Raw genomic sequence first — 12,862 nt, 5'->3', positions numbered from 1 at the left:
GAGACATATTTCATCAGGCCTCTTTCTTCATGATCTCTATGAAACGCCCCTCAAGATAATCTGTCTTTTCCTGATCTGCTTCCATGTTCACCAATGGATTACTTCTTGGGCTGAGTTAAATGGAGAGTGTCCACTTCTCTTTTCTCCACCAAACCATAAGCGTTTTCCTTCAAAACCTCATTCAAGATTTTTTTCTCCTGAGAAAGGTTTCTTGACTGACCCTGTCCAACTTCACAACCCCTCACTTATTCACATTATCTGTGCCTCACTTTATGCAAAGCATGAGTCCTACAGCTCATGGATATTAAAAAGTCTAGATAGAAGACGTTGAGGGAGTATGGTTTTCATTGGAAATGGGGGTTAGAGGTTGTGCTTGCATATTGGTTTTACTTAGAAGTGTATGTTACAGATCAATCAAAATAGCAGTGTTTTAAGTATTTTTCACATCTCACGTAGGATTTAGAAAATATCCGTTGTTCATATTGAAGGGCACGGGAAAATGGCTTTCTCACTGTTTCAAGGGCACGCATAACATTATTTAGCGGTATGATTCTTTTCATGTCAGTCACATTAACTCATACACTGCAGAATGCCAATTAACGTTATTATTTTTTTATTGTGGGCACTATTAGAATCCCGATGAACTTTCTAATTCCTTGACACAAAGTGCTCTCTTCTTAACACCTACTCCGAGCTGGGCGTTCACTGCGGACCTACAGGCACGTTCTCGGTCCCATCCTGTCCAGTAATTTCTAACATTTGGAAAACATATACGGTGCTCCCGACACCGGACTGAGTGCTTTGCTTTAATCACCCCTACTTTTACAGGTGAGACGGAGGCTAAGAGAAGTAAAATAACTTATTCCAAATCACACAACTAATGACGAGGTTCAGGCGGGATTCAAACCCAGTCGGCGGTCTGAGGACTTCGCTGCTTCTAGATATTCTGTGAGTCCATATTATCTGTGCTTGGATGGGGCCACAGCACCACAAACAACTCTGAATGGAGGGCCATCTGAGAGCTCCCAGCACCCTCCCCTTTACCTCTTGGGCCTCTCAGTATGTCCACCTCCCTCCCTGGCCCGTGAGCGCAAGGCGTGTGCGTCACTGATGGATCCCACGCGTCCAGAATGGTTGTAGGAGTTAAAAAACCAGGAATGAACGAACCAGCCAACCCACGGGTGAGGATATTTACAAATACTTGTGGGAGGACCCGCGCCCACCGATAGGCTGCAACAGAGCAGAAGGCCAGCTCTTGCTCCGAAGGAGTTTCCTCTCTAGGGTGGCTCTCACGCTCGTAGCCCCGCAGACCGTAAAGGCTTTTAAAGGGAATGGCATTTAAAACATTAAAAAATATATGTGGGAAAAAAAAGACAAGTGCTCCTTAGGGTGTCCAGCCCACGAACGTGTGAGGAGGCGAAGCTGGCCATGAGGTCAGATCTCTATCGGTTCCGCGAGGAGACACCGGCATAAACCCGAGCAAACAGAACCAAGCCTAGATCCTCACTGAGGGCCGCTCCCCGCCGCTCCCGCCGTTCCTCTCCTCGGGTCGCTCGGTCCACTCGCCCGCCCGTCTCGCACGCCTCGCCTGCCGCGCTCTCGGGTCCCGCCACGCGCTGGGACCGTTTGGTCGCTCAAGGAGGCGCCACCAGGCGGGGGCGCGCGAGGGCGCTCCTGATCTGCCTAGAAACTCGTGACGTAACGCAGAAGCTTCGCCAGGGTTGGCTGAAACGAGTGAGGCGAGCAGGAAGCTAAAACGAGAGGAGGGGTGCGCGGGGAAGATCCAGGTAGGCAAGTCAGGATCCTGCTCGGCAGAGAAAGCCTCTTTGACTCAAGTTCATCGCAACTACATAAAAATTAAAACAAAAGTAAAGGGTTTGTTGCAGAAAATAATGGCTCCATCGGTAAAACCAGGGGTTGTCTTCCCCTGCGCCTGTTCCTCTCGTGGTACGGCCTGGAGACGCGAGCCGTTTGGCGCGGGAGGAGGCTGCGCGCGCAGCTGCCTTCCCGCCTTGGGCCGCGGAGCTCGTTCGGCGTTGGACCTCGGTCTTCGGGCTTCAGGTCCTAGCCGGCCCTCTCGGCCCGTTTCTGGATGTGCCGAGAGAAGGGTTTGGCAAGACTCTGCCAGCATCCGAACAGCCACTTTTGTGTGCCGCCTTCACATGCAAGTCACAGGCTTGAGCAGACTAGACTTTCCTCATTTCCTACCAACCGGGCCTGTGTTCCCGCTTCCCCCAACCGCGAGGGAGCCATGGGAGTGGGGGAGAGAGAGTAAATCCACCTGTTTCGTCTCTCCACCCTGTTCCCCTCTCCTGAGTTTCCATGTCAGATGTCTTCCCAGGTTGGCTCTCAGAACATTGTCCCTAGTTTCTCATCTGTCAGAGGGAATGACATTTAGTTTATACAGAGAGGACCATTAAAAAAAATTTTTTTTTCAATTACAGTTTACATTCAATATTATTCAGTCTCTATGTGGCTTCTTCTGTAAACCGTTGGTTATAACACTTGTGTTCCGCTGGGCTTCAGTTGGCTGTTCAGGTTGGTTCATCTATGTAAGTCGTAAATCCTAAATCCGTTCGGCGCGTGCAGCTTCCACCTTCAGGTGTGCAATGGATGGTAGTCTGCCTGCCTTTTACAGCCTCAGAAAGGCGTTTCCTGGCTACTCTCTCTCAGAGTACTGGGCTTTCTTTTTCTTTATAGCACGTACCACTACCCGGCGTTGAGGGAACCATCCCGTGGTGCCCTCCACTAGCTTCTATGGGTTAGCCCATCTCTTCCCAGCTTGGCATTTAGTGATAGCAGGTTGGTGGCTTGAAGACATTCATGGTGGGGAAGTACTTACATCACTAACATCGTCAAAGGTTACAAATTAGGGAGGAGAGTTTTCTTTTTGAGTACTGGCTGTTAAACCTTTGCTAGAATACCGCTGTATATAGCTATTTATTTATCTTTTTACCACCCCTTGTCCCAAAGGTGGCAATGAGAATTTGGATCTGTCCGACCAACAAGCTTGGTTCATCATCCCACCTCTGTCATCCTCTATCAGTAGGAGAGAATGGAGGATATGATGGATAACGAAATGGAGAATAAAATCTATAATTACTGGTTTGAAACAGTATCGGGACCCCAGTATTTCCTCCACAGCCAACTATTTTTGAAGTTAGAAAAGGCTCAGAAGTCGGTAATGGGTGGGGCTAAGAGTCAGGTGTACTAAGGTGAAGAAAGTGGTGGTGGAGTGGAGAAATGGTGCTAGGTGCCGTTGATGTGGGGGTGCTTTGGGAGAAGGGGCTAGAATGTATGTATCCATTCATTTGTGCATCATTATTCCTGTGTGTCTCTGCTTCTCCACCTAGATTCTGAACACCTCAAGAACAATGGTTAGGTTTCATCTTCCTTCTTCTAGTACCTAACATACTCCAACTATATTAGATGCTCTCAGATATGTGGAATTAATCATGAATACTTAACACATTCTTTGCACAAAGAATGTTTTAATCATTCCCAAAATACAGAAACATCTTCATTGTGGTCCTCTTAGTTTACAAATGACAATCAGCAGCCAGGGTCCTGGGCCTGGATGGGAACAAGGAGTAAGCCCGAGAAAACCATTTATTCCTGGGGCTCTGGTCAGTTTTATTTGTAAATGGGAAGGGAAGAAAATAACATGAAGTGGAGGCAAGAGGCAGAATCCCCATGGGAGGAGAGGAGTTTTAGAATGACTCCACAGCAGGCCTGCACCCTGCCTCATCCCATGTGACATCCTGTTACCCAGTAGGAGAGTGGCCGGCCGGCACAGTGTATCGACCATTCTGCCCTGTGGAGAGAAAAAGACTGGTTCTTGCTTCCCCACACACGTGACCCAGCTCTTAGTGAGTCTTCCACGCAGAGCAACTTCATGCCTAGCTCTCTCATCTATCTTTCTGCCGCCCCTCTGATTCTTCCTTTAAGTTTCCCTTGTCCACGGTATTTGTACTTTCCCCCCAGTCAGTATGCTTTGACATTTTAAAATCCTTCTCTCCTTCTGAAGGGGGAGAACACTGTTTTACGGGCTGAGAGTTACTAATAGATAAATATCCCAGGTGCAACCAGAAAGGCTCAGCCCTACCAGTCATCATGCCCCTTGTTTTGCAAGGCATTTTTAGAGTATGCAAGGCACTTAACTCCTTCCATCCTCACAGCTGCCTGCAGAGGCAGCCTTTTACATTATTTATGTATCCAGTTTAAAGCTCAGAAAAGTTAAGTAACCATCCCAACGTCCAGTGTTGGTAAGCTGACAACTTTGGGGTTGACTGCCAGATGATGAGCAACACATTTTTATAGAAAATGTTGCTGCCAGTGATGAAGAGAGAAACCCTGTGGCAGCCATGATTGCATTATTTCAATTGTTCCCGTGTCTACAGCTGATTGAACCAAGTGGACACATGGGGTCAAAGCTGAGCCAATCGGATTCTCTATCCCAGGCACTTAGATGGGGCCTGGGCTTAGCTAGTCCCAGTGATTGCTTAGGATGTTAGACCACAAACGTAGGCGGCATAGTCTGTCTTGTAGACCGGGAGCAGAGAAGGCTGGTCTGCAGAGGGAGTAGTGAAGCAAATGCACCAAGAGAAGCAGAAACCTGCCAATTTCCAGCCCAACTTCCACCGTGTTCCTGAGGCCCAGCTGCACCCCTTCTGCGGGCTCGGCAAGTCACTGAGTCTTCTCAGATCAACTCTCCCTCAGCTAGCTCAGGTTGTTTTGTTACTGCAGCCAAAAGACTTTTCTTTAATATCAGAGAAAGAACTAGATCCCAGGTCTTCAAGTCAGAGTTCCAAGCCCTGCCACTGTCCCACACTGGTCTAGACTGCGGAAAAGGTCTGGTCCTTGCCTACTGCCCCTTTCCCTGTCACCACACCCTTGTTGGGGCTCTACCCACTAACTTAGTCCTACAGTGTCCTCCTCACCAGTTCTTCATCCCCCCTGCTCTGGACACAATCTTTTTTGCACAGTGGATGGTTGCGAGAAGATTGGGGCTCAGCAGTTCTGAAAAGGAGAAAGAGAATACCTGTGAGAACAGAGGACAGTCCCAGAGACCGAGGCAGACTCTTGCTCTCCCGCCCAGGCGTGTGTTTCCGGGGGGCTGAGTACTTCCAGGGTAGGCGAGGCCTCCCTCCTAGAGGCCCATGTAGACATCCCTACGATGCCTGCTGGAGGTTGGGGTGGCCAAAGGTGGGGACAGGAAGACTGAAATTTGGGTCTGTTTACTATTATAGTTTTTAGCCAGAGTAGATGGTGGTTCACCCAAACGTTGGGAGTTTCTAGGGAAAGAAAATGCCAAAACAGGCAGCACAGAGAGCACGAATGAGGGGACTCTTTAGGTAAATATCCAGGGACATTAATCAGAATACAAAAGATGAGGTGAGGGGCAGAGTTATGCACCTGTGGAGTCTACTAGATCAACTCTGAAATGGAGAGTTTGCCCTTGGCTTTTGGTCAGATCATTAGCCAAAGACACTTATTGGTTTAATTAGAGGGACACTTATTGGTTAGCCTCCAGGATCACCAGTCTGGCCACCACTTATTCGATAAGCCTCAGTTTGCTCTTCTGTAAAGTGGGAATACTGGTTTTCACAGCATGGAAAGTTGGATGAAATCAGCTATGCATGTAAAGTGCTTAGTACATAACATGCTCTCAATAGATGTTGGCTGCTGCTCTACTGCTGCAGGCTGTGCGGAGCCCTTCTGGACCCTGCTCGAGGACACAGAAGAATCTCCTAACTGATGAGCATTATGGCCACTAGTCAAACCTGCTCAGTAAAGGAAGCCCCTGATTCCTTGAGCCATCCCTCTGGGGGCACTTTCAGACTGCAAGTGGAAAGAGAAGTGTTGTGAGTAGAACTTGGTCATCTCCTTCCCCTCCCCTCCCCCTCCCTCCCACCCCCGGGGCCTGGCCAGACCTTGACATGCCACATGGCAGGTGTTTTCCGAGTGACTCTGGTAATCGTTGCACCAGTAGTGGCTGTTGATCTGGAAGATGCCATAGTCAGAGCTGCCATCTGCATATTCATTTACCTTTGACATATTGAAATGGCTTTCCACAAAAGCTAGGCACAGCCCTTAGGAAAAAAGAGAAGAGGGTGCTAGAGGAGGCCAAGCTGAGGGAGAAGGGAGATGAAGGAGAAAGGGAAATGAGGACTCGAAAGAAACAAGGGCTAAGAGGCTAGATGAGGCTAGTGGGCTAGAAACACCTCCCAGCTTCTCCTTCCATCCTTTGGTCCATCAACCCACCCATCAGTTTAACAATTCATCTTTCCATCCATGCTTCCGGCACTTAATAATCACCTACTGTGTGCCAGGAACTGTGCAAAGCCCAGCAAGGGACACTTAGTTGGTCCAAATACAGATGCTGCATTCAAATGGCCTATAATACAAGAATGAAGATAAGGACCTACAAATACCACAAAATAAATTAAAAAATGAAAGTGTTGTAGGACTGGTGTGCACAAATTCTGGGCAAAATGGAGATATCTCTAGCATGCAATAGTATGAAGCCTTTGCATTGACTGTTCCCTCTGCCTGGAATGCTCTTTCCCATGCCCTTTACTTTAAGCAGCACCGTTCAATGTCACCTCCTCAGAAAGGCCTTCCTTGACTTCCCTTTCCAGTACAGTGTTACCTATCACCTGCCCCCTGCTTTATTCTTCTGCATAGCACTTGTCAACACCAGGAAGTACTTTATATATTTTTGTGTTTGTTAATTGCTTGTCTCTTCCCCAGAATGTGAACATTATGAGAGAAGTGGCTTTGTTTATATCCCTAGCACCTAAAATAGTTCCTGGTATATAACAATACTCAATAAATAATTGTTGAATATGGAATGTTGGGAAAGGTGTCTTGGAGGGGGCTGCTTTTTGAACTTGGCTTTTAAAGATGAAAGAGAGAGAGAAAGAAAGATGGTCAAGTAGGAGATGACCAGGACAGGAGAAAAAGGGGTGGGGGTGAGGAAATGGCACTCACAGTCACTCACGGAGTAGCCTTCAAACCCATCCAAATCTTCCTGGTGCAGCAGCTTGGCCAAGTCACAGCGGTTGATGAGGCTGGCCTGGTTTATGGCAACAAGGCAGCTGAACAAGGAGATGAATAATGCCCTTGTCATCCTCGGAGGGGAGAAGGTTAGCTGAGGGCCTGCAGTTCTTAGGGTCTCGCAGACTTCCTGCTGGCTCTCTCTCTGAGAGTCTGAGGAATCTGGAAAGAGAAGCCAAACGTCCTCGCTCACTCACTGCTCCCCTCCTGGCTGTTTCGTCTCTCCTTAATTATTATGTACTATTCTGACGAGGGATGAATAACCTATATCTAATCCCAAGGAAACATCAGACAAGCCAAACAGAGGGAACTTCTAGGAAATAACTGGCTTATATTCTTCAAAACAGTCAATGCCATGAAAACAAAGAAAGGGACTATTTTTGACACTAGTGGTGTTTGGGTGTGCGTGTGTGTATGGGTGTATCTTTCCCCTTAAACTAGGTGTATGTTCCTGAGAGCAAGGGCCTTGGTTTCTCTATCCACCAGCTCCCTGAGTCAGACATGAAGCAGTTTCTGCTTGAACAAGGTGGCCACCCTGTTGGCCTCGTCTCCTCACAGATCTTTTGTTCTGTCTTCTAAGACTCACTCCATGCCATCCTGAGCTTGCAACCATTCTTTTGTTTCTGTCTCCCACCCTAGAGTGGCCAGACTTAGCAGATAAAATCACAGGATGTCCAGTCACACGAGAATTTTAGACAAACTACGAATAGTTTTTTTTAGTGTAAGTATGTCTCATGCAACCCTACCCTGCCCTGACTGAGCAGGTTCCTTCAGAGACGTGTGTCACTGAGCCTTGGAAAGCAATGAAGTCCACTCTTGAGGTCCCCTTGGGGAAAACAGTGGTTCTGGCAGGTGCATTCTTACCTCCCCTTCTGAAGCTTACCTCTCTCCTACCCCTCTCTGACTCCGGTCCCAACTGGCCCAGGAATTTCTGTGAGAATCTGTAGAACAAAGCTGTTTGGGTAGGAGCCTCCTCTTCCTCATGAACTATACTCTAGCCCCGCCCAGCTCACAGCACTGCCTGTTCTAAAGAAGGTGGGAATGCTGGGCAACCCCCATCCCCCACCCCCTGCCTCCTGGAACCCCAGTTCTGTGACATCATCACTCTCTTGGAAATACTCTGGTCTTAACCATGCAAATTGACTGTGTCTTTGAAAGCTTAATTCAATTTTAAGTAACTTTAAATTTAAATTATACATTTAATTAAAATTTTAACTTAAAACTTAAGTAACTTTTTATGCAAAAATATTAAAATTCAGAATTCTAGCATTCAATATCCATCTAGTTACCAGTGTAAATAATTAGTGTCATGTTATGTCTAAAGTGCAGACATATAGACAGATTTAAGAATGATGCGTAATGTGATTTATGTAATATGGCAAAAATGTCCTCAGCTTCCATTTACGACTGAGGCAAATCCTGTATTAATTCACAGGTACCTCCAGAACCACTAACAGGAACACAAGAACAAGAAGAAATTGCACACTCGGCATTACTAGAAAATGCTATTTCATTGCACTCACTTCTATTGCTATCTGAGAGGAAAGCTTTGACAAGTTCATTAATTTGTCTTTTCTCTTAAGTACTTTTCTACTCAAAGCCTCTTTGCACTTTCAAATAGTACTTAGCATGGGCCCCATTAAGCTTTCATTAAACCTGCAGAGGCAGTTGCAGTTTTGCCCCCATAGACTTAGGTAAGATGTGAAGAAGCACCTCCCAGTCAAGAGAGTGGGTGTTTAGTTAGGTGCCAGGCTGTGGGCCAGATCCTGAGTGACAGAGGTGTCTGTGGTCCTTGATACATTTAATTATTTTGTATGAGGGGGACTGGAAAGTACAGGGCCCAGGTAGGAGCTCCTCTTGCCAGTTCTAAAGGTGAGAGTAGAAAAGACAGTAAAAATCAATTGCTATCGAAAATGTGAGGAAATGTCTGTTCTAAGTTTTCAGTAAAATACAAGAAAAACCTCAAATGATACAGCCTGCTGAAATGCAGAACACACAGAACCAAAATCAGTGAGAGATGAAATCTGCGCTGAAGGCAGAGGAGCGGATTCCACACTGCAGAAAACTCAAACAAGGGTGAAGTCGCACATTTGAGAAGTTCTCCACATGCAGAGCAGAAAGACACGGGGAATCAATGAGACAAAGAGGATGGATATGGACGACGAAGATTACAGACTTATACTGGGCCAAAGACACCAGTGCTGAAAAAGGTGCGGGTGCAGATCTGACGGTAGCCTATGTCCCAGGAAAGGACAGTCACCGCTTAGACATACTCAAACCATATAAGACTGTGAGTGTTTGGCTTTATCATCAGGTTTAAACTTTACCCCACAGAACATATCCCTTTTCAAATACTTTTACAAATCATTTATAAAATAGACTACAAATAATACTCAACTTCCCCTTCCAAAGGAGGAATTATATAGGCTCCATACTCTGGCAACAACTAAAACAAAACAAAACAAAAAACAATGTCACACACACACATACACACTTCTTCCCTCCTGAGTATTGGGTTAAAGGCAAATTAAAATCTGGAATTACAGGTTTCTAAAACTATGAAAATGACATTAACATACAAAGTTTATGAAATCAGAGTGTTGATAACAGTTTATGGAAGAGGGAGTTTTGGATCTGTCAAACTTGAGAACTCCAGCATCAGATAGATTCAGAAGTGGAGAAAAGCTTCTCACACATCTCCATTTTCAGGCCAACTCACTGTGCAATTTATCCAGTGGCCACTAGAGGCCAGCAGCGGCCCATGCCCAGAAAGTATGGGGGGGGGAAGGGGGGGGGCAATATCTCCATTTTATACAGTGGTAGAGCTGGGATTTGGGATGAGGTCTCTTTAGTTTCTGATTCCACCTTGTTGGTCCCTCAACACCAAGAGACTTCCCTGTGCTACCATATATTTAAATTTTTTATTGATTGATTTTTTTTTAGAGTGAGAAGAAGGAGAGCTATTTGTTGTACCACTTATTTTTGCATTCATTGGTTGATTATTATTTTTTATTTTTTTAAATATATTTTATTGATTTTTTACAGAGAGGAAGGGAGAAGGAGAGGGATAGAGAGTTAGAAACATCGATGAGAGAGAAACATCGTCTCAGCTGCCTCTTGCACGCCCCCTACTGGGGATGTGCCTGCAACCCAGGTACATGCCCTTGACCGGAATCGAACCTGGGACCCTTCAGTCCGCAGGCCGATGCTCTATCCGCTGAGCCAAACCAGCTAGGGCTCATTGGTTGATTCTTGTATGTGCCCTGACCAGGAATCAAACCCACAACCTTGGCATTTAAAAATTCTTTCCAGGGGAGTCAAAGGTCCATCACTGTTTTATAACAATGTTTATCAAATTTGGATGCCATAATCAAACGTTAGAACCAACTGTGGAACCTCCACCTTTTGAGGTAGAAGATGGAATGGAGACAGCTCAGGAAGTGTAGTACAGTAAAGAAACTTGGGAGCCAGATAGGCTGCCACTTACTGGTCCTGTGACTTTGACTGAGTTCTTCCACCTCTCTGAGCCTCACCCTGCAGAGATTAAGCAGAGAAATAGAGGGTATAAGCCCAGGCACAGGTAGGGTTGATATATGGCTGCTACTACTATCATTTTTATTAAAGACTAGTGACCTGGTGCGCAGATTCGTGCACATTGAAATTAATTAGAAAGTGGCTGGTGGGACAGGACAGGGTGAGATGGGCTGGACACGCCCTGGAGCCAACCTCCTGTGGTCTTTCCCCAGCGTCTGTGGAGCCCGGTCCCTCTGGCAGGTGGGGTCCCTCAACCTGGCCTGCAGGGATCGGGCTGAAACTGGCTCTCCAACATCCCCAACTGCAAAGTTGCTGTTGTACAGGGTGTGGAACACAAATGCAAGTGTGCAGTAAACCAGATTTGGGGTCAACAGTGTTCCAGCAACAACATAACCCACAGCCAAAGGTGGAATCGCACAGCCCCACGAGGAATCAGGCTCCCTCCTCTCTGGTTTCCGGGTGCATCACCCAAGAACTGCCACTGCCAAGTCACTGCAGCTCAGCAGCTCCTGTGTTGAGCATCTGCCCCCTGGTGGTCAGTGTGTGTCGTAGTGACCAGTCGGATGGCTGGACACTTAGCATATTAGCCTTTTATATATATACTAGAGGCCCGGTGCACGAAATTTGTGCAGGGGGGGGTGGTGTCCCTCAGCCCAGCCTGCACCCTCTCCAATCTGGGACCCCTCGAGGAATGTCCAACTACCCATTTAGGCCCGGTGGGATCGGGCCTAAATGGGCAGTCGGACATCCCTCTCACAATCCAGGACTGCTGGCTCCCAACTGCTCGCCTGACTGCCTGCATGATTGCTCCTAACCGCTTCTGCCTGCCAACCTGATGACTCCCTCACCGCTCCCCTGCCAGCCTGATCGACGCCTAACTGCTCCCCTGCTGGCCTGATTGCTCCTAATTGCCCTCCCCTGCCAGCCTGGTCACCCCTAACTGTCCTCCCCTGCAGGCCTGGTCCCCCCAGCTGTCCTCCCCTGCTGGCCTGGTTGCCCCCAACTGCCCTCCCCTGCAGGCCTGGTCACCCCCAACTGCCCTCCCCTGCAGGCCATCGTGTAGCGGCCATCTTGTGTCCTCATGAGGGCTGCCATCTTGTGTGTTGGAGTGATGGTCAATTTGCATATCACCACTTTATTATATAGGATAGATGAGTAGCTTAGAAAGACTGCAAGCCCTTCTTTATGTAGGAAGGACTCAATCTGGGAACAGTGGATACAAGCTGTGTTGATAAGAGGGTCAGCAGGTTGTGTGGATGAGAAGCCAGGGTCTTTCTAGGGAGCGTGGGAAAATTCCAGGGGCAGCAGAGGCTCCAAGTAGATAAGTGGTGGCTGCAAGCTAGACAGCTGCAACAGTATCAAGGACCAGCCGCTGTGGATGAACTTTGACAGGTTCGACTTTGGCAAAGCCAATCCTTCTTCCATACCCATAGCAAGAAGCTGCCTGACTGCTTATAGAGAAAGAAGACACAATCTTCATTGAGCACCTATTTTGTGCCAGACACTGAGCACTCATTCATGCCTGTGATCCTGTGAGGTGGGCACACTCACCCCATTTAACACTTGTGGAGCCTGAGATTTAAAGGCACCAGGACCTGCCTAAGTCACAGAGCCCTGCTACCTCCACGAGGTTCAGACCTGCCTCGCTTTTGGACAACAGTGATAGCACCTGTTAGGGTGTGCTGTGTACAGGAATGGCCTGGCAACCTCTGGTTTTATTAGATGCTAATTTCTGTACATTTTACCAAAGTGAAAGTATATGGCTTTATAAGCAACTGTTTAATGGGTATGGAATTTTCTTTTGGGGTGATGAAAATGGTTTGAAACTAGATATAGGTGGTGGTTGCACAACACTGAATATACTAAATGCCATTGAATCATTTACTTTAAAAGGGTTCATTTTAGGCATTGTAAATCTCACTTCTGTCTACGGCCATACCACCCTGAAAGTCCCCAATCTCGTCTGATCTCGGAAGCTAAGTAAATCTCACTTCAATAAAAATAAAGAGACAGTTCCTACCCTAGCCTGTTTTGCTGAGTGGATAGAGCGTCGGCCTGCAGACTGAAAGGTCCCAGGTTCGATTCCGGTCAAGGGCATATGCTTGTGTTGCTGGGCTTGATCCCCAATAGGGGGCGTGCAGGAGGCAGCCAATGAATGATTCTCATCATTGATGTTTCTATCTCTCTCTCCCTCTCCCTTCTTCTCCGAAATTGATTTAAAAAAACATATTTAAGCAAGTAATTATATATTGGGATCATCACTTGGAGG

At 47.1% G+C, this 12,862-nt stretch overlaps 1 protein-coding gene across 1 annotated transcript; it reads right to left on the bottom strand.

Moving 5' to 3' along the window:
- Positions 1-3,660: 3,660 nt before the first annotated feature.
- Positions 3,661-10,587, bottom strand: LYZL6 (lysozyme like 6). Its single transcript, XM_070394781.1, has 5 exons — positions 10,547-10,587; positions 6,994-7,221; positions 5,934-6,092; positions 4,941-5,019; positions 3,661-3,814 (listed from the first exon to the last, which is right to left on the bottom strand). Exons 2-5 carry the CDS (start codon positions 7,130-7,132, stop codon positions 3,745-3,747), a joined length of 447 nt encoding a protein of 148 aa, XP_070250882.1. The 5' UTR covers positions 7,133-7,221; positions 10,547-10,587; the 3' UTR covers positions 3,661-3,744.
- Between the last annotated feature and the right edge of the window lie 2,275 nt (positions 10,588-12,862).

Source organism: Myotis yumanensis, unplaced genomic scaffold (genome assembly GCF_028538775.1).
Source record: "Myotis yumanensis isolate MYYU_CA2020_CCGP unplaced genomic scaffold, mMyoYum1.0.hap1 SCAF_16, whole genome shotgun sequence".
NCBI classification, from domain to species: Eukaryota; Metazoa; Chordata; class Mammalia; order Chiroptera; family Vespertilionidae; genus Myotis; species Myotis yumanensis.
Note: the sequence above shows the minus strand (reverse complement) of the source record. Positions and strands in the feature narration are given on the sequence as shown.

Coding starts and splice junctions, on each gene's coding strand:
- LYZL6 (XM_070394781.1), bottom strand. CDS start 7,132: ATGACAAGGGCATTATTCATCTCCTTGTTCAGCTGCCTTGTTGCCATA. Junction 5,020..5,933: donor CTGCCATGTGGCATGTCAAG/GTCTGGCCAGGC, acceptor TCTCCTTTTCAG/AACTGCTGAGCCCCAATCTT. Junction 3,815..4,940: donor GCAGGGGGGATGAAGAACTG/GTGAGGAGGACA, acceptor TTCTCTCCACAG/GGCAGAATGGTCGATACACT.